General features: G+C 41.7%; 1 protein-coding gene and 1 long non-coding RNA gene across 2 annotated transcripts in view; both read left to right on the top strand.

The window, feature by feature from the left end:
- The window catches only part of TG (thyroglobulin), a 201,858-nt gene that overhangs the window by 78,433 nt on the left and 100,195 nt on the right, over positions 1 to 23,230 (top strand). Inside the window, exons 31-36 of the mRNA XM_054017024.1 lie at positions 2,058 to 2,234; positions 3,215 to 3,326; positions 5,035 to 5,114; positions 6,721 to 6,858; positions 11,225 to 11,290; positions 23,086 to 23,220. Coding sequence (XP_053872999.1) covers positions 2,058 to 2,234; positions 3,215 to 3,326; positions 5,035 to 5,114; positions 6,721 to 6,858; positions 11,225 to 11,290; positions 23,086 to 23,220 — 708 coding nt within the window. The remainder of the gene's footprint in view (positions 1 to 2,057; positions 2,235 to 3,214; positions 3,327 to 5,034; positions 5,115 to 6,720; positions 6,859 to 11,224; positions 11,291 to 23,085; positions 23,221 to 23,230) is intronic.
- LOC128831002 (uncharacterized) lies at positions 11,306 to 19,889 on the top strand. Its single transcript, XR_008443723.1, has 2 exons — positions 11,306 to 12,891; positions 14,600 to 19,889. It is a non-coding gene; the product is annotated as an uncharacterized LOC128831002 (long non-coding RNA).

The raw sequence follows: 23,230 nt of genomic DNA, 5'->3' as shown, positions 1-23,230 counted from the left end.
ATGGGTTGTACTCGTCAGTCTCAATGAGAAGCCACCCAGCTCACTATGAAGCTGGCAGGCTGGCACCACTACCTTGCCGCTCAGTGGCTTTATCGACTGTGGCAAAAAACTCAGTCATTGCTGGTGCATCTCCACTAGTGGTAGCAGCAGTGGAAGGTGTAGTGTAGTGTAGACAGTACCCAACTGTTCTTACTGCCAAGTTAGATGACATCATGTTAAAATCATCTGGGTCCTGCCTACACTAGAGCTGTGGAGCTACACCAGTGGTGAATTCCAGACCATGAATTTTTGCCAGGATAGGCACAGTTGTTGGTAAAAACTTGAGTGAGTCCCTTAGCCCCTAGGTAAAGAAAAGGACAAAAGTCATGGAGTAATGCTCAAAAATGCTTGTTATAAAAGGTGATGATATCTTTAGTTTTCCATGATAGTGGGGCTCAGATATGGGCCTGATGCTCCTCTCATACAACCGAGTAACTCCACTGACATCTGTGAAGTTACACTGTGGGGTAACAATGGGGTAAGAGAGAGGAGAATCAGGCCCTGTGTTTGTTTATTGCCTGTTCATCCATTGTAATGTCCCAAGTGCCTGACTTTAAGACATTAAAACATCAAAGAAAGGTGACCTGCAAATGAGGAAAAAATGGTTTGCGGCCATTTTTGCTGTTTTAATGATGCATAAACAAATCCTGAAAGGTTTCTTTTAGCCACAGTTTGACCTGGAAATGGACTAAAAGGTGGTAAAGAATAAAGAAGGCGATCGCTGCATAGTGTTCTCAAGTCATCTTCCAGGCACCTGTTATCCCTCTGTTATTTAGCTCTGCAAGACATCATTCAAATCAAGTTTATTGTCTATAGTACATATTTTATGAAACAATGCTGGCATAGTGTACCAATGTTGGGGGATAACCTATTTCCATATTTTGGAAAGATGGGTTGCTAAGTCTCTGGTTACGTTTACACTGCTCCATAGTTCGGACTATGGAGGTATAAACAGCAGTGCACAGCTAAATGCTGTCCCGTAACTCCCACATGTGGCTGCTGCAGGTGTGAATTAAAAGATTTCTGGATCACATTAACATAGTCCTGTTTGAAGAGGATTGTATTATCTTGAACTAGGAACCTTTTAGTTTTGCACCCGCAGCATCCACAGGGGGGAGTTATAGAGCAGCATTGTGATGTAGACTTCTATTCATGCCCATGTAGTCTGAATTGCAGGGCCATGTAGATAAGCCCTCTGACTAACAGAAAAGCAGTTACTAAGAGAGATGCCCAACACTATAGACATATTTAACTTTAAGAAGTCAGTGGGACTACTCACATGCTTAAAACACTTGCGTAAATTTTGCAGCATTAGGGCATCAACGCAGTAGCACAATAATTAGCAAACTGGCCTGATCAGTTCGTTATTTTATTTTTTTAAAGTGCATTAGAGCCTTGGAGTTTTGCAAAATTCCTCTATTATAGCAAGGAAGGAAGGCAGCCAGACAGGGTGTGAATTTCAAGGTAAACCACAAAAAGGAACCAACTCATATGGTCAATCTGCATAGAAGCATTTTTAGTGTATGAGAAGAACTCTCCAGAAATAATTTTACAGACGTTTCATAGGACATTCTAGAAAATGTTTGCTGATACTGCCTCTTTTATTTTATAAACCAGAAGAAATATGCAATTGTTATTGTAGGTTTAATATATTGAATTAGTTTGGAAATCCTCATATCTGTTTCTTGGGTGTTCTGGTCCCCGTTTTATAAAAAGATTGCCTAAAACAAAAAAGACTGTGAACCAGATCCTACTCTCAGCTTTTCCTGTGTAAACCTGGAGTAACCCCACTCATGCTGGGAAATTATTCTGAGTTTACACCAGTTAAAAGCAGAATTTGTCCCTATTTATTTTTCTTATACAGTAATAGCATAATAACAACAATAATACTCACCTCAGTAAAGAATATTTGTGCTAAAGGTTTAATATTAAGAATTCTAAACAAGTGAGAGATGAGACTGGAGAGAAGGGGAACACAAATAGCTAAGTTTATAAAACTGAGCTGCTCTGCCTCTTAGGTTGTGCACAAGAAGACGCATTTTGTCAGCTGGCAGCTCTTCAGAATACCACAAGCACATATTTTGCCTGCACACTCTATCCAGAGGCTCAGATCTGTGATAATTACATCAACCACATCCCCGAAAACTGTCAGACAGTATTACCCCAGCAACTGCAGACCGTGTATCACAAAATAGGTGAGCTTCAATTTCTGTGTTAAGTTGGAATTTCAGACAGATGTATGTTGCATTCCTGGCAGCATCGATCAGCATCTCAGCTTTTACTTTGAAGGATGTCAAATGGGAATGTAGGAATGTTGTGAACTGCAATAAGGAAGACTAGGTGGCTCTGGATATAACATGAAGTAACTGAAAGGCATCATGGCTATGTGATGGCCAGTTGCTGGTGATCTCCCTTCAGTTCCTAGTGGAAGGATATTCACAACGCATCCCAGTTAGCATCTATATCAGAGGGGCCAAAGGAAGCTGCACCAGGAGTCCTCAGACCGTTCCCTAGTCTGAACAGTATTTGAATATGGAGATTGTCATTGCGTTGGAAGGGGAGAGGGATAGCTCAGTGGTTTGAGCATTGCCTCCTAAACCCAGGGTTGTGAGTTCAGTCCTTGAGGGGGCTATTTAGGGATCAGGGCAAAAATCTGTCTGGGGATTAGTCCTGCTTTGAGCAGGGGGTTGGACTAGATGACCTCCTGAGGTCCCTCCCAACCCTGATATCCTATGATTCTATGTCTCCCTTCCCATTCACCTGAAGTACTGAACATTGACTCTATTAAGCGCCAAAGGGAAGGGGAAGCTGCATACACAACCCACTCTGCATTCTCCTAGTCTATCCAGAGATGCTGCATTCGGTCTGAAGTGGATTACCTAATTCAATGGACTGGAATCACTTCCACACAAGTCCCTGCTGGCCTGGGAATTCAGAACCTGAACTTGAGTCCCTTACTTATCAGCCCATCTTGCTGCCATTAGAATGCCTGTTGGGCATTCATCCTGTGTAGAAACAAATCTAGCTGTCAAACATGTTGGTCTAAATTTATTTTCCAATACACTGAGAAATCACCACTGTGTCATAGAAATGTTGCTTTCTCCCTCCTCTTTATGTTCGCTTGATAGTATAAATCATTTGAAGAAAGAAGTAACTTTCCCTTTGATGTTTTCAGTCATTCTAGAAGGGACTGCGAAGAGCTTCTACACACGTTTACCGTTCCGTAAAGTAACTGGAGTCTCAGTGAGAAACAAGATTGACATGAGCGGGAAAGCCATTTCCGATGGGTATGATCCAACTCAATTCAGTTTTGTTAGCATGGGGCTTTAGCCACATTCAAAATATCAAAACCATATCACGTAAATGGAGAGGATCATGCATATTCATTAAAAATATTAAAGAGCAGTATATCTTTTTGGGAGAATAACCAATATATTACAAGTTTCAGAGTAACAGCCGTGTTAGTCTGTATCCGCAAAAAGAAGAACAGGAGTACTTGTGGCACCTTAGAGACTAACAAATTTATTAGAGCATAAGCTTTCGTGGACTACAGCCCACTTCTTCGGATGCATATATGCATCCGAAGAAGTGGGCTGTAGTCCACGAAAGCTTATGCTCTAATAAATTTGTTAGTCTCTAAGGTGCCACAAGTACTCCTGTTCTTCTTTTTCCAATATATTACAAATATTAATCACACAATTTTAAGTGAATTTATAATATATTCATTGTATTATCTTGTCTGTATAATGTGATACCACAAAATCAGTGATTGGCTGGATAGAACTGTTGTCAATAACGCACACAATGCATCTATGCTAATGTTTTCAGTACAGTCACTATTCCAAATAACAACAGCTGAGCTCTTATACATACAATACAAAGACCTGGAGAGCGCAGTGTGAGTTTGCAGATTCTGCAGAACTCCTCACTGCAGTATATTGGCTAAACTCTTGATATCTCCAGATCTAGGCTTGCCAACAGTCCCATATTACAAGGGACGTCCCTTATTTAAATAGAAAATTGCCTGTTCCCTACTAAATCAGTGCAGGATGCCGTTTATCCTGTACCTCAGCACGTTAAAATATTATCATTATGCAAAACCGGTTTTATTGTGACCTTACCTTCCAGTGAGATAAAGTTTGTAAAATTAGACAATGTAGTAATGCAGAATCGGTCCCAGGATTTACTGAACCAATGTATGTATAGCTCAGCGGTTCCCAAACTATGGAGCATGGCCCCCTGGGGGAGCACAATAAGGTTATGGGGGGGCATGAAGACCTGATGGGGCCACGCTGAAAGGGTGGTCAGGAGGGGGCTCTGCGGCAGGGGAAGCAGACAGGGCTCTGTGCAGGTGGTCTTGGCTTCCAGGACCAGGCTCCCTGCCGACCTTGTTCCCCCACTGCTGCAGCTGGAGTAGCTACAACCCAGCAGTTATGCTCGTCTGCTGGGGACATTGGCAGAGACTCTGTGAGCGGGGAATAGAAGGTTACACCCCAGGAGGACTGATCCCCCTGCGAGATAGAGCCCCTTCCTGACCCTGGCCCTTCAGCTCAGCTCCAGGGCACACAGCCCCATCCACTTGCCCTGCCAGATAGAGCCTGTGCAGGGAAAGCACATGGGCCTGCGCTCAAGGATTGGAGTCCGCAGAGGGCCAGTAATCACTGGTGCATCTTTCCACTCCTGTCCCAACCCTGGCACTTCAGTGCTGCCCTGTTCACTTCCAGAACTGGGTCCCAGCCGCCAAGAGTGCCTGCCTGCTGCAGGGAGAGGAAGGTTTCCTCAGCTGGTTAGTACACCTCACCCTTTGTGGTACTGGGCACCCCATCCCGGCCCAATATCACAGGCTATTCCTCCCCCTGAGGGGTGCTAAGAAAACAGTTCTGTATTTTTGAAATACAATGTTGGCAACCCTAGGCAGGAATTGTGAACAAGGCTATAGTTTCAACAGGCTGTCAATTGTACTAAAGTCTGGAGTATTTTCTTCTTTCCTGTTAGGTTTTTTGAGTGTGAGCGCCGATGTGATGCTGACCCCTGTTGCACAGGATTTGGGCTTTTAAATGACTCACAGTCAACAGGTAGTCTTTACTGAAGCTGGATTTATAGAGTTCATTTTTCAGTCTGTGTCCGTTACATTGAATGTTGCTGTTCTTTCAGCTTGAGATGGCCAGGCTAAAGCCCTTGCCGAGCTTGTCAGCGCCCCTTCGGAACATTTCTGGTGACAAGCTACTCTCTCACACTCTGAGGCCTGGTGGCTTGGGCAGTAGCCATGGATGTGGGAAACCAGCATGCAGGGCCCTGCTGTGCCTGATTCAGAATGGTTGGAGATGGAAAATTCTCCTCTGAATTAGGCACAGCAAGGACTTGACCCTGAGTCTCCCACATCTAGGCTGACCAGATCGCAAGTGTGAAAAATTGGGATGGGGGTGGAGGGGAGTTGGTGCCTATAGAAAACAAAACCCCAAATATCAGGACTATCCCTATAAAACTGGGTCATCTGGTCACCCTACCCACATCCCAGGCTACTGCTCTAAACATTCGACTTTCAGGCATCTCATACACGCGCACACACTCCTCTTCCAAATTTCAATCAGAAAACAGACATTTCCACACAATTCTGTTTTCACAAAAACATTCATAGGGTCTTCTCCTTCTTCCAGTGCGGAGCAAAAACAAATTTTGAAATGGAAATGTCATTCTCTAGACAGTTCTGCTTCCTATCTATTTACAGCCATCTACCAGAGCAGTAAAGTACTTACCAGCCTTAGCTCCCATAAGTAACATCTCATGGGAATGGTTTCTTAGCAGGGCTATAGCTCTACCAATATGTCACACAAATGGATAAAATGGTATATCATCCGTATCCCTCTGTTACTAGCCCCACTCTAAAGACTTTGGCTGATGTCCAAAGTGCCTCAAGGAGTTAGACAACCACACCCTAATGAAATTCAGTGGGAGTTGGGCATCTCATTTTCTTCTGTGCTTTGAAAAACTTTAACTTTGGCTTCCTGTGTTCTCACAAGCATGATCTTGCACACATTTTCAACTTCTCCACTGATTTTGGTTTTCCGCATTTTTGGGAGTATTTAGCTTGAGACGCCCAAGTCAACATTTTCAGATTTGGGTGCCTAATGGTTCTTAGGGTAAAATTTACAAAAGCCCCCATTTGACTTATAGCTGATTGAAAGTCAAAAGGACGTGGGCTCCTAAGTTACTTAGGTATTTGTGAAAATTTTACTCCTCAATTCATATTTAGGCGCCTAAGCGAGTGGCCTGATTTTCAAAAGTGTTGACCACCCCTCAGCTCCTGCTGAGGTCAGTTAGAACTGCTAGGTGTACAACACTTCTGAAAATCATGCCAATTTACAATCAGGCCTGGTTTTGAAAATCTTGGGGCTAGGCCCTCCATTTCTCAGAGGTGCTGAAAAGTTAGTTGAGAGACATCAATGGGCTTTGGAACTAGCTCTAATTGCCTGATAGTGTCCCCATTGAAATCAAAGACAGTTTCATCATTCACTTCAATGGGAGCCTTAAGTGACCTAATGGGTCTTTTCCTTCTCTGATTTCTGAGCCTAAGGAACTTTCATATAATACTTAGTGGAACCAGAAAATATTAATTTTCTTAAAAATCTTATTTAAAACAGTTACCACGGTGGTTTTTGTAACTGGATATTTTCCCGGTAGGTGGTGAGGTGCTCTGCTTGACTCTGAACAGTTTAGGAATCCAGACCTGCACTGAGGAAACGGGAAGCACTTGGCAGATTTCCGATTGCAGCTCTCCAGATGTCAGAATATATCCATTTGGCTGGTATCAGAAGCCTGGTGAGTAATGCAGGTGGTCTGCCATTTAGAGTGTCTTCTGCGTGATGTTATTTATTTGCTTTATAGTAATGCTTAGAGGCCCCAACCAAGACTGGGAACCCATTGTACTAGGAACTGGACAAAGACATAGTAAGAGACAGGCTCTGCCTCTAAGAGGCTACAGCTAGAGGAGGCAGACAAAGGATGTATTTTTATCCCCATTTTGCAGATGGGGAATCTGAGGCACAGAGAGGTTAAATGAGTTTCCTAAGGTCAAACAGAAAGTGTGTGACGGAGCCAAGAACTGAACAAAGATCTCTTATATCCCAATCTAGGCCCTCAGTTTAGTTACAAGACCATACTTCATTCCCACCATCCAGATTATACTAAGGTGCAGCAGTCAGTAAACCATACCAATCTTAGAAGCCATATTGGGATATGTGGAGGCCAATACTCTCTTATCTAGGCCTTGACTTTTGAACCACTGAAGCCAATGGGAGTTTTGTTCCTATGTTTAGTGAAGGCAGGATTATGTCCAGAGTTTAAATACCAAAAATACCGCGTTTCTCGTGTGCATTGAAATAATTCAGCTATTGATAAAAGCTAGCCTATTTAGGTGAAGGAAGTGTTTCCAGAAGACAAGAACAGCACAAAGAGGGAAGTGGATTAGAACTGGTCAAATATATTTTATTTTCCCTAAAAAAATTTCAACAAAACTAACTATTATTTCTGATGAAAATTTTCACTGAATTAGTTTAGGGTCGGGGGTTATTTGTTATTTGTTTTTGTTTTTAAAGAAAACTCACAACCCCATAATTTTCAGTTTTGGAAAACTAAACCCAGGATCATTTAGATTTTTAACAACTGCAAACCAAGCACTTTTGTTTTTTTAACAAAAACATCAAAAATGTAAATGAAAATGGAAATTTTCTTGGGAAAATGTACATTTAATCAACAAGCCATTTTTTGTCCAAAAATAAAAATGCTGGAAACCTTTCAGTCAGCAATAGTAATAATCAGAGTTTCAAGCTACCGAGTAGCTCAAAAATATAATTTATGGTGTTTTTTCTCTACTTACAGAACAATTCGGTGACAGTCACATTTCTTTTAGATAGAAAGAACAAAACACAAGAAAGAATAAAAGTAATGTGGCTGCCAGTCATTTGTGTTTAGATATTTAAGTGCCCTGCACAGAAAATATGGACATAACATTTCCACGGCTAAATGGTCCACATAATGCAAAATCTTTCTTGGTGACTTTCAGTTACTCTGCTAACAGTAACTATATTGGTGCACTCAACACCAAGTTTGCAAAAAAAAAGTAAAAGAATTTGGAACAGCGAAATCCTCTTGTCCATTTATCTGGTGGAAAAATATAGTCATGTGGCTTTTTGACTTATATATTCCAGAGGGTAGGTCCCAGGGAGGATAATTTCTAATTCGGTTGGGGTGAGTCAATGGCAGGAGAGGGAGGAGTAGAGTAATGGGATGGTGCATAGGTGCTGGAATTAGGGGTGCTGCTGCACCCCGTGGCTTGAAGTTATTTCCATTATATACATGATTTCCTGTTTGGTTCAATGGCTCTCAGCACCCACTATACAAATTGTTCCAGTACCCTTGGAATGGTGCATTTTGGAGTGAATGTTCTCTTGCTGTTCACTTGTTTTCTAGGAAGTGGACCATCTGACCTGAGCTGCAAAGTTCAGCTCCAGATCTGGATTCAAACTTCCCTGGATTCGGGGAATGTTTATAGTTTCATTCACAGATTCCAAGGCCAGAAGGGACCATTGTGATCATCTAGTCTGACCTCTTGTATAACACAGCCAGAGAGAGGCCATAGAACTTCCCTCAAATAATTCCGAGAGCATATCTTTTAGGAAAACATCTGGGAACTTGGTTTAGGCTCATTTCTGTATACAAATATTGTTTGTTAGTTTGGTTTTTTTGTGGTGGTGGGAAACAGGGAAGGAGAGGTAGTATTGTTTTTAGGAAGCCCTGTTTTACACTAAAAGGCTCAGCCTGAATTCTCTCTGTGTGGCCTAAAAAATATGCGCCACAGACCTTAGAGAACATGGGGGGAGATTTCTGCCTGCTGGAGGGGTCTCTGAACTCTGTTAGACTTGCAGTCTCTTTTTTAGCTTTGCCAAGCTAATTAGAATCCTGCCTGCAGGTGGCTGTTCTGCATGTACCACATTGGAGCCTAAATTGTTTATTTTTTCTTCATCTTCTTGGAAAGTATTAAATTATTTTGAGCAACAAGCTCTGTGCTGTCTGACTAGCTGACCACAGCGTGTGGGTGGGGTTCCACTTTCTCAGGCTTTCCTTTGATGCAGCAGAAACACTAAGAGAAAATGGAGGCATGTCTGAACCCGATCCTGCTATGGTTACTCAAGCAGACTACAGGGGGACTAGTTCTATAGAGTTTAAGGCAGACGGGACCATTCAATCATCTAGTCTGACCACAGCCCATTTAATATCACGCCTGTATTGAGCCCAATAGAGGTATGTGCAAGGATTGCTCATGTGGCAGAGGGGTTACTATATCAGGATCTACTGGATATGCAATCCAATCTGTGTGGGTGGGCCTTTGCTTCTGTGCAGAATCCCACTGAAGACAGGGCTCCACAGGGGCGCAAGGGCCTGCTGCGGTGGATCAAGGCCTGAATTTGTACCAGATGACAGGAGTAAGGACTCAATCCTGCTCCACCCCTGTTGAAGTCAATGGAGATTTTTGCCCCTGAATTTCATTGAGAGCAGGATCATACTGCCCGTTGCTTCATTACTGCTATTTTTAAGTCTAGTTCCTTTCTCCTTTGTAATACATAGAAAGCTTTTGCTTCTTGTCTCCTCTTTCCAATGGAGGATGTTGAGCTAATTGTCTGAAACAGCATTTGAAAATCCTTCTCTGGGTGACTATTGGCAGTTTTGGTTATTAGAACTGACATAACTGAGCAATGAATTTACATTATGTTCTGCATTTCACTCATCTTGGGCATTGAAATTAGGCTGGTCAGTTATGGTTGATGGTAGATTTTCATTGTTTGGTTCTCATGCATTGGCACAACGTTTAAACTATAAAATGTGCTGGAGAGACCAATTCCGCTCTGGCGGGGAGTTAGTCTAGATGGCCTAATGGGTCCCTTTTATCTCTAAATTCTAGAGTTTTGCCATAGCATAAAGTCCAGTGGAGGCTGAAGGCACACCTGCTTCTGTGTTCCAGCTGCACGGAGCAGACGTGGAATGTCCCCCTTAGTCGTTTGCAGCTTGACTGGCAAAAACGCCAAAGGATTTGTCCCCATTTTGTAGGTGCCCTGCTGTCGCTGTAATCATCCCTAATCCGTCATTCAACTGTAGTTAAAATGATTCACTCTTCCTAAAGGGTACGTTATTTTAAGAGGGCAGATAATTTAAAACTATTAATCTTAGATACATATGCACCTTTTAATGTATTTATCCTCACAACACCACTGTGAGGGAAGGAAGTACTCTTACCCTCATTTTACAGAAGGGAAATCAATGCACGGAAAGGCTAAGTGACTTGCCCCAGGTCATATAGGAAGTCACTGACTGAATGGGCTTGAACTCGCATTTCTCAAGGCCTACTCTAGTGCCTTAATCACTTGATCATCCTTCTTCTCATTAACAAGCACCCCTGTTAAAGTCCAGAGGATTTTTCATTTCATTCACTCTGGGCATAGGCATTATATGGCAGTTCCATCAACAGAAGATGTCACTTCTTATTGGACAAAGGCCCTGCAGAGAGGAGCCTATGGCTCAGGCCAAATGGGGCGCCGAAGAGAGAATGGAGTTAGCTGCATTTCTTTTTGATGGGGAGGAAGTTTTAATGCGTTCCCACTGTACCATGCATCAAGACAAAAGTCTGCACAGATGTTAATGCAAATCAAGATATTTGCAGACAAAAATTTGTATCACTTGTGCAGGTGTGTTCCGGCTCCGGGGACTAGGAGTGGAACAATTATGATGAAAGTTTTGAGGCTGAAAAAGAAAGTGTAAAGTCAGTGACTGAAATCTGGAGGGCCTTACACATGCCAATGGACGTTCGCTCAAATAAAGTCCTCTGGCTTTAGCCCACTATAAAATATTTTGCTGCGGAAATTTTGCTGAAATCTTTATATATTTCATGGTATGTTAGCATGCAAATAAAAAAGAGCTAAAATAACAGCAAATATGAACAAGCTCTACAGCCTAAAGCCAGTGTTTGGGAAGCAAAGATATTAAAGTCTGTTTGGTTTGCGTTGTGGATGTGCAAATCCCAGAAATGAAGTTGCAGGTTCAGAGATGATATAGTTAGATTTAAAAAACTATCTACCTTGCATTGTTATAACAAACTGTCTTTTTTTTTTTTTTTTTTTTTTTTTTTTTTTAGCAACCATGACGAATACTATACCCAATGTGTGCCCACCTGTTCTGTTTCCTCGTAGCCCAGAGAACGGTGAGTGTCATAGTGTATTAGGGCAAAGAAAAGAATTGAGGAAATGTGTAACCTCTATTTTTCATGCCCTTCATAACAACCACTGGCATAATGATCCATTTATGTTTCCTTTTTTTACTCTGTACAGATATAGCAGGTATTTTCTTTCTTATGTATCATTTAACCAAAACAGACGAGCTGTTGACTGGCATGATTAGCCTGTGGAACTCATTACCACAAAGATGATATTGAGGCCAAGAATTTAGTAGGATTCAAGAAGGAATTAATCATTTATAAGTGGAATGGTAACTGTGACGGGTTGGATCACAGAAAACCCCTTGGGAACTGCCAACTGATGTGCTGAGACTACACCTGAGCCTGTTTCCCCTGGCAGCTTGGGACTTCAGTGCCCTGCCTGGTTTGAGCTAGACACGCTAGCCTGCTACAAACACAGACCCAGGTCTGAACCACGTCTCCTAAAAGCTGCAGGCTTAACTGAAAACAGCTTAAGAAGTTTTCCTGTCTCTAACACTCAGATGCCCAGCTCCCAATGGAGTCCAAACTCCAAATAAATCCGTTTTACCCTGTATAAAGCTTATACAGGGTAAATGCATAAATTGTTCACCCTCTATAACACTGATAGAGAGATGTACACAGCTGTTTGCCCCCCTAGGTGTTAATGCATTCTCTGGGTTAATTAATAAGTAATAAGTGATTTTATTAAATACGAAGAGTGGGATTTAAGTGGTTCCAAGTAATAACAGACAGAGCAAAGTAAGTTACCAAACAAAATAAAATAAAACACGCAAGTCTAACCCTAATACAGTAACACAATGATTACAGATGAAATCTTACCCTCAGAGATGTTCCAATAAGCTTCTTGCAGACTAGTCTCCTTCTAGTCTGGGTCCAGCAATCACTCACACCCCCGTGGTTACTGTTCTTTGTTCCAGTTTCTTTCAGGTATCCTTTGGGGCTGGAGAGGCTATCTCTTGAGCCAGTTGAAAACAAAATGGAGGGGTCTCCCGGGGTTTAAATAGACTTTCTCTTGTGGGTGGACACCCCTCCCTCCCCCTGTGTAGAATCCCAGCTACAAGATGGAGTTTTGGAGTCACATGGGCAAGTCACATGTCCACGCATGACTCAGAACTTACAGGTAGCAGCTATGGTTCACATACTACCTTGAACGTCCTCAAGTAGACTTCTTATGTGGATTGGAGTCTTCCAAGATCCATTGTCTGTTAAGTGTTTCTTGACTGATCACTTAACTTGCACATTCCTTTCTCAAGAAGCTGACCAAATGTTTTACTAAGGCTACATAAAATCAAGCAAGTACACAGCCAATATTCATAACTTAGAGTACAAAAATGATACATGCATACAAATAGGAGGAATATATTCAGTAGATCATAACCTTTGCAGAGATATGTTACATGGCATATGTAGCATAATTATGTCATATTTACTTTCATAAGCATATTTCCATAAAGCCTTATGAGGCTCAACGTCACAGTAACATCCACGGTAATGTTAAAGATGATTATAAAGGGATATATACCTTCATATTTTAGTGCATAAGCCAATCACTAACTGATGAGGTGAAGAAGAAACTTCCCCTCTGGGTAAGTTGTTATTGTTCACTGTGGGGTTTATTGAACCTTCCCCTGAAACATCTGGTGTTGGCCATCATTAGAGACCGCATACTGGACTAGATAGACCACTGACAATTGCTATATTAGTACATTGTTCAGGGGAGGTTTTACCAAATCAAGGGAATCCAAATGAGTTTTCAGGTGATATACAGGAGCCTGTAATATACAGTAGCCAATTCCGAAAACACAAAGTTTCAAGTATCTGGGGAAATGGAGGATGAAATTAGAGCTAGGATACTCAATTGAAGGAACATAAATTCACACTGTGTAGAGTCAAGCACAGGAGTTTATTACACACAGCACTGGCAGAGTGTCACCTTGCTTATTAGGCTCAGAGACACTGCAGAACAATTAATTACAATAGATTATATAGGGTTCTCATTGGGCGGAGAGAACCAACGGGGATGGGTTTTGCCAAGCCCCTCGATAGGTTCTATCAGCGAGACAAGATAAGCACAATAAGCCAATGGTCTCTAAAAGATTACATAATGGCTCCGCCCGTGGCCCAAATTAACATATTGCTGACACACAGGTAATTACCCCCAAACTATGTCTATTAAAGTATATAGGTTAAATCCTAATTTTGCGGTCCAGGGGAATGACGTAGCAGCTCTCGGTTGACCAACAGATATGTTCCTAGAGATTTAAAGCGAAAAAGCAGTAATTAGTACTTAACAATAACAATTGTTTATAAGTTTACCCTTGCATTTCTGTGGGCTAGGAGGGTGTCATACAATTGTGAGGGGAGGGTGTCATAACTCATGTCAATTATATTGGGCTTCTTCCTGAACTCTGTCTGGGATCTGAGGGGTATTGTACCACTATCTCCTCCCTGCATTAGGGAGTAACCATGAGGCCTTTCTCAGCACTTCATGTGTCTATAACTCGCGATAAGGACGCCCAATTACATTCGGAGTTATGCTGACTCTGCTCACTGACTTGAAACACACAAGGTTATCTGTTTACCCCAGCTTTCTCTTAGTTAGGTATTGTTCTCTGTTAGCCAGCCCCCATGGCCCAGGCCAAGCTGTGGACTCTGGGCCTATATAAAAAGTTCTTAGCAGAAACTGCAGTTAAAATTTCACATCCACATTAAATGGATTATGGCCCTTCACAATGCCTGACTCAACTGGAGAGAGAAACGTGGTACCAGTAAGATGAAAAGGGAGGTCTATAAACCAGTGGTCTGACCAGCTTTAATGTGTGGTGTTGGGTGTTTGGCAACAAGGAAGAAACATGAGCAAATGATCTGTTCCACTGAAACGCAAGTGTTGAGATGAATGAGTGATGTAAGGAAGAAGGACCATGTGAGGCGTGTGTATGTTACAGATGTGCTCAGAGTAACACCCAAAAATGAGGGAGCGCAGACACAGAGGGTTTATTCATGTAAAGTACAGTCCTGACAACAATGTGGATAAGAGAGTCTAACAGGTCAATATTGAAGGAGGAAGACAGAGAGGCCGACCCAAAAAGAAGTGGCGGGATGTCATAAAGGACGGCATGTTAGCATGTGATGTGACAGAGGACATGGCACTAGAGGAGAGGGCTCATAGAGCAGAGTCCATTTGATGAGATTAATGGAAGGCAGAGGGATACAGTAGCCTGTAATGACTATACACAATTGCAACTCCAAGTTGAAATCTATTTTATTCCACATAAAGCGTTGTCTTTTTTTAAGATTCGCTTTGAATCAGGGAAGAAAGGAGGTGGTGAATCAGGCCCTTCGCCGTTTCTTCTTTTGTTATTTCCTGTGATGGTGGAAATAATGTGACAAATGTTGCCTGATCTGGTGGTTGCATATTAAATTACATTGATCGATTAGAAATCCCAATGAACACCCTGTGGTTTGACACAATCTCTCCTGATGGAGAGATCTCTTTAATGGATGAAACTTAACTGCTGTTTGTTGGGACTGTACAGTTGCTGTTTTCCAGAAATGCACGTAGATTGTCAGCAGGTATGGGGCTTTGCAGAAATGATTTTCCATAAATATATGGCATTTCTGGTCAGTGCTGTATATAAATGAAAAGAACCTGATCAACTATACTATAATAAAAACACATCTGGCACCAACTACATTTAAACTTCTCTGCCACTGACTTGCCGTGTGGGCTTGGGAAAGTCATTTAAGCTCTTTGCTTCCATTGCTGTATCTGGAAAATGGGGATAATAATACTGACTTAGCGCACAAGAATTAGCTAACGTGTAAAGCACTTTGTAGATATTTAAAGCAGTGTGTAAGGTTAAAGGGTTTTTTTATTATTAACCATATTATTTAAACTTGGTTGTAAGGTCTGTGTAGATGTGGCTGTATAACGGGAGGAAAAACAGGTGTCCAGATGGGCATGTACAGAGATGACTCCTTTGGTGAAATACTGAAGTGAGCTAACAAGGGTTTCTAATGGATCAGTGTGAAGCTGGAAAATTCCATTCCTTTACAAACTATCTTTTCACCTGGAAATCCAGAAAAGGCAGTTCTATTTTAAGCCCTCTCTTCCTCCCCTTGTTAAAGGTGGTACTAATCTCATCAGCTTCCTTTTTCATTCTCTTGCCTTAGTGCAGGGAGCTGGAGTTCATGACTTCTTGAAGTCCCTTCCAGCCCTACATTTCTATGATCCTACAACCCATGATATTTAAAAATTTGCATGACCAAGCTGGGAGGGGTTGCTAACACTTGGAGGACAACATTAGAATTCAAAACAACCTTGACAAATTGGAGACTTTGGGCAGAAAACATTTCTTCAGCATTTATTTCTCTACTTAAAATAGGACATAATTAGTTAACTACATATTTCAGACACCATGCCATAGTGACCATTAATAGATGTTCATTTTTTAAATGGTGACCTCTACATCTATATACTGTGTCAGTCTTTTTAATACAGAAATATGATATTCATAGCCAAATCAAACAGGACTTACTCAGTCCAAACTCAGGTAAATCTCCTAAGGAACAGTCCTACACTGGCCGGGAGATGGTCTAGATGATTTCTTAGGACTTTTGCGATCATCTCCATCTTCTATGGCTCTATGATAATGGGAGATTTTCCCCAAGGAATAACTGAACAATGGCTGTAAGGTTTGGCCCCATGAGAATACATTTATCAGCATGTATTTTCAACGTGTTACGCCTCCCACCTCAGTACAAATGTTTAAAAAATGTGGATGCACCACAGCATCCAACCAGAAGAGGGAGCACTATGTTATGCTGGAGACAACCTGAGTGAGGTCACAGGAGACCAGAAAGCCAACGGGAATGGAGGGACCAATTTCCTTCTTTCTCCCCCTTTCTCTCTCTCTCATTCTCAGCAGGTGCCATTTGCTCTTCTGCAGAGGGCCAGCATGAGCAAGCACCCTTATGTCTTGTTGACCCTCACAGAGATGTAAGTGGTGCATAGGCTTTGTGCTGACCCACTGCTGTGGGATGAATCTTCTACTTTGTGAACTAGCCCGAAATTAAAGGGCCTGATCCTGGGAAACCCTATAGTCCTTATCCTTGTAAGCCACCCCATTGATTTAACTGAGGCTGCACTGCCGAGAAAGGGCTTCTCACTTGACTACCAGGTCCAGAGAAAGGAAAGGGGTTGCTGAGACAGCCTGTCAATATGTGGCATTCTGCCACAAGTCAGAAATAGGCTGTAGTGCAAACCTGGGCACGCTGTACAAAGATCGTTCACCCCCATTATAGCCAAAGGCTGTCTTATACTTGCAGGTGTTAAATTGGGTGACGCTGAGCCACTTTGCCATGTGAATCATAGAATATCAGGGTTGGAACGACCTCAGGAGGTCATCTAGTCCAACCCCCTGATCAAAGCAGGACCAATCCCCAATTTATATAATATAATATAGGCCCAATCCTTCAATCTTACTCATATGAGTAATCCTTGTTCACATGTGTTATCCCACTGACTAGTTGTGTGATTAAGGATTATTTACACAACAACAGTTGCAGGAACGTGCCTGGAAATTATTGAATTGAATTGGTCTGATGTCTTCCTCCAAATGCTGTGGGTATATCAGAGGTCTAGATAAGATAAGAACCTTCCTTTTCTCGACATTCTCCTTCAGTGTATTGGGCACTTTCCTTGTCGTAGTTCGAAGAGTTGGAGTTTACCCTTTTTAAGAACTGGATAAACATCTGGTGCACTTATGTTGTCCTACACACCACTTACTATAACTGGCACCACTGAAAGGACACTTGCTTCCATTTCACATCTGCGCAACATCGTTACTGTACTTCTCAATGCCATAAATAACATCTTTGTGTGTAGGTTAAAGTGATTATAGTTATTATGTGGTAGGTTTAAGAAAATGATTCATTCCGATTCATTCATTGCCAAGTAGGTTTGCAAAAATGTGAACAAAACCTATTTTTAAAAGGGAAGTGAATCCATGCCGCATTGATATTCTCCAGTGAGCTGGTTTTGGAGAGCAGTAGAATAAAGGCATTTGCTGAGAGGCATCACTATTAGGCCCGAAGGCATATACCGTATGCTATCCACCAACTATGTTGAATTATCACAAAGTGTTTCCTACCGTTGAGGTAGATTCTGGGCACCTTTAAATCTGTATTTTCTAGTCATGAGTAAATTGGTTCTGAGTGGTGGTAGTGGTGAATCAGCCTTAGCCACCTTCTAAAGCACAAACCAAACTGACTCTGAAGCTTAAAAAGGTTGGATGACTTTTTTATTATAATGCATCTTTGCTCTTCTTCCTGGATCTGCCTCTGGGAGCAGAGACCTTGTAATGCTATGGGAAAAGCTGTTCCCATTATCTTCGCAGCCAGAAATCTCTCAAGACAATTTATTTTCAACTCTGTGTTGCAGAGTCAGGAGGAAGATGCTTTGGAAAAGCATTTGAAGTGTTATGGCATCAAACCTCAAATTTTTTGAGATTTGTCCATCACTAGTAAAGACAGTTGAAATTTTCATTCATTATAATCATCTTAAAGAACCCTAGCTAATGCTGCTCTGTATCAATAGTGATAATAGCAAATCTTACATTAATTTGTCTAGTCTGAGTAACTCAGATATTGATGGTTGTGTAATTGTTATGTTGGTGCATAAATAGGATGTGACATAATTTGACATCATAGTATTTGAAGCGCAGATATCATAAAATCATGTTGCAGAGAAAATATCCAGTCTGTCTGATCTGGGACTGTGCTTAGAAGGGAGTGACTTGCAGTAATCTTGTGTACCCTAAGTGAGGTTTACATTAAAGTCATTGAGCTTTGAAATCTCCCTTCACTAAGTTTTAAAATGAACCAGCCAACTTTTAGTAGGAAAGAACAACTATAAGAGACAGGGTCCTGTTGCAAAATTCAGATAGAGATTCAGAACACCCCAAAGTTCAGGGGGTTTGGGGTTTGGGATTTAGGCTTGATCCATTACTGTATAATCATAGAGGTCACTTGCAAAATTCAGTTCTAGATGTGAATTTAAAACACCCCAAAAGTTTGGGATTGCTTGCATCCAGGTGTTCAGTTTGGGCCCATTTAAATATAGGGGCCATTTGTGAAATTCAGAGTCAGGTCAGAGTTTGTCTTTCTAACATAAATTAGGCATGTCAGATCCGGGGATTTGGTTTATGCCCATCTCTAAGCACATCATGCATTTTTCTCTGAATTGGACTCTATTCATTACAGTATGTGTGCCTCTACTTCCAGACATCAAGGGTGCGATTGTCCAAAGCTTTGGCCTATCTCTGCTCCCACTGAAGTCAGTGGAGTCCATCATTGACTTCACTGGGAGCAGAGAGAGACCAATACTGAGTGCTTTTGAAAATCCCCCCCTAAACCTTGCATACCCTAACCATAAAACATCTGGAAGACAGAAGCATTCTGTATCAGACATCTGTAATTTTTCAATAAAAGTTACAGAGCTGGATGGATTCAGACCACTATAATTATCCACTGAAAGCAATTGCTAGAATGTGGTTAGGAAGAGTGGCATCTAGCCTATATATATATATAAAACAGTAACTTCTCCCATCAGGTGCACTATGCACATTCAACAAATCAGCACTTCTATGGACCTGTGTGCCTTGTAAGATATTGAAAAAGCAATGAGACAAGCTTAGATCAGACTTGGGAAGGCCTTCCTTTGGGACATATCGGAGAGTGGGTGGGAACCGTGGACACAGGTAGTTACCTACCAGGTGGAGGAAAGAAGGGGACTACTAATCAGACAAGTCTACAGCAATGTGATCAACAGCACAGCAATGAAATGGGTTCGTCCCAGAGTTCACACCATGTTTGTCACCCAAATGGTCATGATTTTGCACGTATCTGTACTGGAATTCAGCGGCAGGGAGACAGTGAGAAGACAAAGCTGAAAGTAATTTTGACAGATATTATTTGAGAAATGGAAAACATTCCCAGAGCAGTAAAATGGAAAGGGTCACATATGAATGATGCAAGGTTCAATTCTTTGAGGATTAAAGCAAAGAACGAGCAAGGATTGTGCCTAAAAAAGGACACTCTTCATACACCATGTGTGCTCCTTGTATCTTTGCATTGTGCTTGTGTGATCTTTGCGCTGTTCCTAATATGGGTTGCAAAGCAGCCGCTGAATTCTCTGTATTTTAAAATTAAATGAAATGTTTGGATCACTCTTTCACACACAATCACGCATGCACATACAGGTGGATAAAATCAATTACCCATTAACTTCTAATCAAGATAAATAAGCCATTTGTATTCCTTGTTTCACTTGGGATATGTCTGCAGAGCAACTAGACCCCCCACGGCAGGCCAATGCCAGCTGGCTTGGGCTGACAGGGCTCGAGCTGCAGGGCTGTTTCATTGTTGTTTCGATGTCTGGGCTCGAGCTGCAGCCCTGGCTCTAGGACCCTGCGAGGTGAGCAGGTTCCGGAGCCTGGGCTCCAGCCCGAGCCTGGAAGTCTACACAACAATGAAGCAGCCCCAGCCCTGTGAACCTGAGTCAGCTGGCATTGGCCTGCTGCGGGTTTTTTGTTGCTGTGTAGACATACCCTAGGAATAAACCTCGCACCGCTGCTGTGAGATAGCTATACTGGGCAAAATTCGACACTGGTATAAATCCAGAGTAACTCCATTCACTTTAATAGAATTGCTCTGGATTTACTCCTGTAAGAACAGAATTTGGCCTAGTAAGAACTATTATGCATATTTTATAAATGGATAAACTGAGGCACAAAAAGGACATATGATTTGCCTGAGGTCACACAGTGGAAGTTATGGAAATATAATTATCCTAGCGAAAATAGCTTCCAACACACCAGACATGTTGACTTACAATGGAATCCAGACAAAACTCTTTTTTTTTTTTTTTTTTTTTTTTTTAGAACATAATTAGTAATTTGAAGCTTTGTGTCTGAAGCTAGACAGATCACCAGTTCCATGCTGTCAGAACTGGATTATTGGTACTCTGTGCTCTGCAGAGTTGAAGCGTAATGATTATGTAACAATCTGTAGCTTAAGACACATTGCTAAAAAGCTTCTTTTGTTCAAACAACAATAATAATACTAATAAAAACAGATTTTTTGAAAAATTATGTACATGGGAATTGGAAAAAAAAGTCACCAAAATTTAACCTAGAAACAAATAAGACATGGATTTCTAACAGTACAGGCAAATAACTATTGGAACAGATTATCAAGGGAAATGGTAAATTCTGCATCACTTGGAGATTTTAAATATACTCAATATTTTTCAAAAAGATATGCTCTAATTCAGCCGCAGAGTATTGGCCTAGATGTAGGAACCGCTGGGAGAAATTCTTTGGTCTGCGTCATACAGAGATCAGACTAGATGATCATAATGGTCCCTTCTGGCTTTAAAACGGTGAAGTCTTATGAATCGTAAAAAATAAGATTTGCCTTATGAGTCCTATCATTGGGCCCCTGAGCATTTTGCCTCTTGTTCTGGCCAATACTTAAAGTTGAAAACCAAAGTATAGTGCACCTGGTATGCAATGCAGGGACACGTTCACAGTTCCACTGATTGTATTTCTAGTGATGGCTACACTAATTTGTAACATGAAATAACTCTGTGTTCTTTCTTAAATATCACTACAGTTCCAAATTAACTGACTAATTATTTTTAGTTAATTAGGGACAATCAGCCTCCATAGTCATGGGCACAGGTGCCCTGAAGTGTAAGAGAAGCAGCATGGTTCCAAAGTGTGTGGGAGGAAGATTAGTGGAGGTTGTGTATATGGCGCACAGCTCTTCCTGCAATCCCTGTTCACAGTTGGCGAGGGATGTGCAGCACAGACACAAACAGGCTGTGGGAGGGGTATGGTAGGGTAGGTGGATTCATCACTATATGAATCCACTTGACATTGCTCCCTGGAGCGTGGAAGCAGAGGAGCTGCCGAAGCGTCTGCAGCCTCAAGGCTGAAATGACAGCCACGGCACAGCTTTGCAGCAGCTCTTTAATGTGTGAGGGGCAATTCATTCTGCCTGATCTTCCCATGGAACCCCCATAGGACAGCCTGACCATGTGGGCTTCAAACTTAGCACAGGATTTGTCCTTAATAGCAAGGGACTTTTAACAAGGTATATTTTGGTTTCATAATCCAGTTTAATAAATCACATATTATTCTGAATTCACAAACTGCACCTTCCCCTCTTGGTTTACTTACGCAGTTCAAAGGAGAGTGTCAAGGTGAAACTCTGAGCTGCGATATTTCTCCTGTGTTACTCATACCATCTTAGATAAATTCTTCTATTACACTGTGAACAGTGGAACAAGACCAGTCTGTCAGTTTCACTTCCTTTTTCTCATGAACTAGCAAGGTGTTTCACTGCTAGGGTCGGGAATATGTCACAGCCCTGTTTATGTGAACCACCAAAACCTTCAGCTAGAAGGTGCTTTGGATGATGGAGGAACCTTCTGACCAACTTAGAAAAGGCTCTCTTCCAGTGATGGGAATCAGGAGCAGAACGCTGGCCATCTTTACAGACCGGCTGTCTTTAAACAGGCTGAATCCAAGCATACACCGCTATAAAATTGCATCTTGCATGGTAGGTGAACTCAAACAGCAGGCATTGCTGTTCACCAGCAATCGTAACACAGCAGCTGGAATAGCATTCCTCCACCCTCCAATGACATGGAGAGGCTAGTCCCAGGCTCTGCTTTATAACCTGCTGAATTGGTGAAAGAAACCAAAGTAATTAAAGGCCCATCCCGGCCTATAATTTTTTTTTCTACTTATGCATGTCAGATTCTAAAAGACCCACACAAGTTATTTTTCTCTGTTTGCATATGAGAAAAAATTCTGAATGTATGAGGTGTTTTCCTTTGAAAACTTCTGTGAAAAACACTAGGGCCAAATTAAAAAAAACACAACAGGTGTCTAAAAGTTAGATCCTAAATCCATATTTAATTGTGGGCTCGATGCAGGAATCCCTGCCTGAAATTCTATGGCTTACGTTACATGGAAGGGCAGGTTAGAGGATCAAAACAGTTCCTCTGACCTTAAAATCTATAAATCCATGAAAAACTCCCATTTACTTCAACGAGAGTTAGAGCCCATGCTATATATAAATAAACTTAAGATAAGTCAAGGGGTACAATTTTCAAAAGCACCTAAGTGACTTAAGAATGCAAGTCCCATATTTAGAAGTGACTGAAGCTGTGAAGGTGTTATGAAGGCACAAAGATGCCTAACGAGGCAGTTAGACACCCAGAGGGGTTTACAAAAGCTCTTAAGTTAGTTGTATGCCTAACTCCCGTCACTTTCAATGGCAGTTAGATGTAGGGTGACAGACAGCAAGTGTGAAAAATTGGGATGGGGGTGGGGAGTAATAGGAGCCTGTATAAGACACAGCCCCAAATATTGGGACTGTCCCTATAAAATTGGGACATCTGGTCACCCTAGTTAGATGCCTCTCCTGCTTAGGTGCTTTTGAAAATCCCACTAGGCACTTATCTATATCTTTAGGTTCCTAACTACCTTTATAAATCTGGACCTCAGTTATGTTTGAAAATTGAACTTGGTCTCCCCGGTCACTTAAGTTTGCTTTTGAAAAGTTTACCCAAGATCTTCTCAGTCAGCCCAAAGGTAAATCAACGTCTGCTGATGCACCATACCACTTTTCCTCCTTGAATAGCTATTCCCTCTGAATTTTTTGCTGGTCTGCTTATTTTGTTTATTTTCCTATGCTTTGTCTCATAGTGCCTTTGGACTCCTGGCTGCTCTTGGGTGCCTCCTCAGTACTTACTGATCCATCCATCTTAAACTTTGATGTTGCACAAGTCAGCAGAGAGATTTCTGATGACTTCTCCACTGCTAGAGATTTTTGTCTGTCAGGTGAGGAACT

Source organism: Malaclemys terrapin, chromosome 2 (genome assembly GCF_027887155.1).
Source record: "Malaclemys terrapin pileata isolate rMalTer1 chromosome 2, rMalTer1.hap1, whole genome shotgun sequence".
NCBI classification, from domain to species: domain Eukaryota; kingdom Metazoa; phylum Chordata; order Testudines; family Emydidae; genus Malaclemys; species Malaclemys terrapin.
This window is presented reverse-complemented; position numbering and strand designations above follow the sequence as displayed.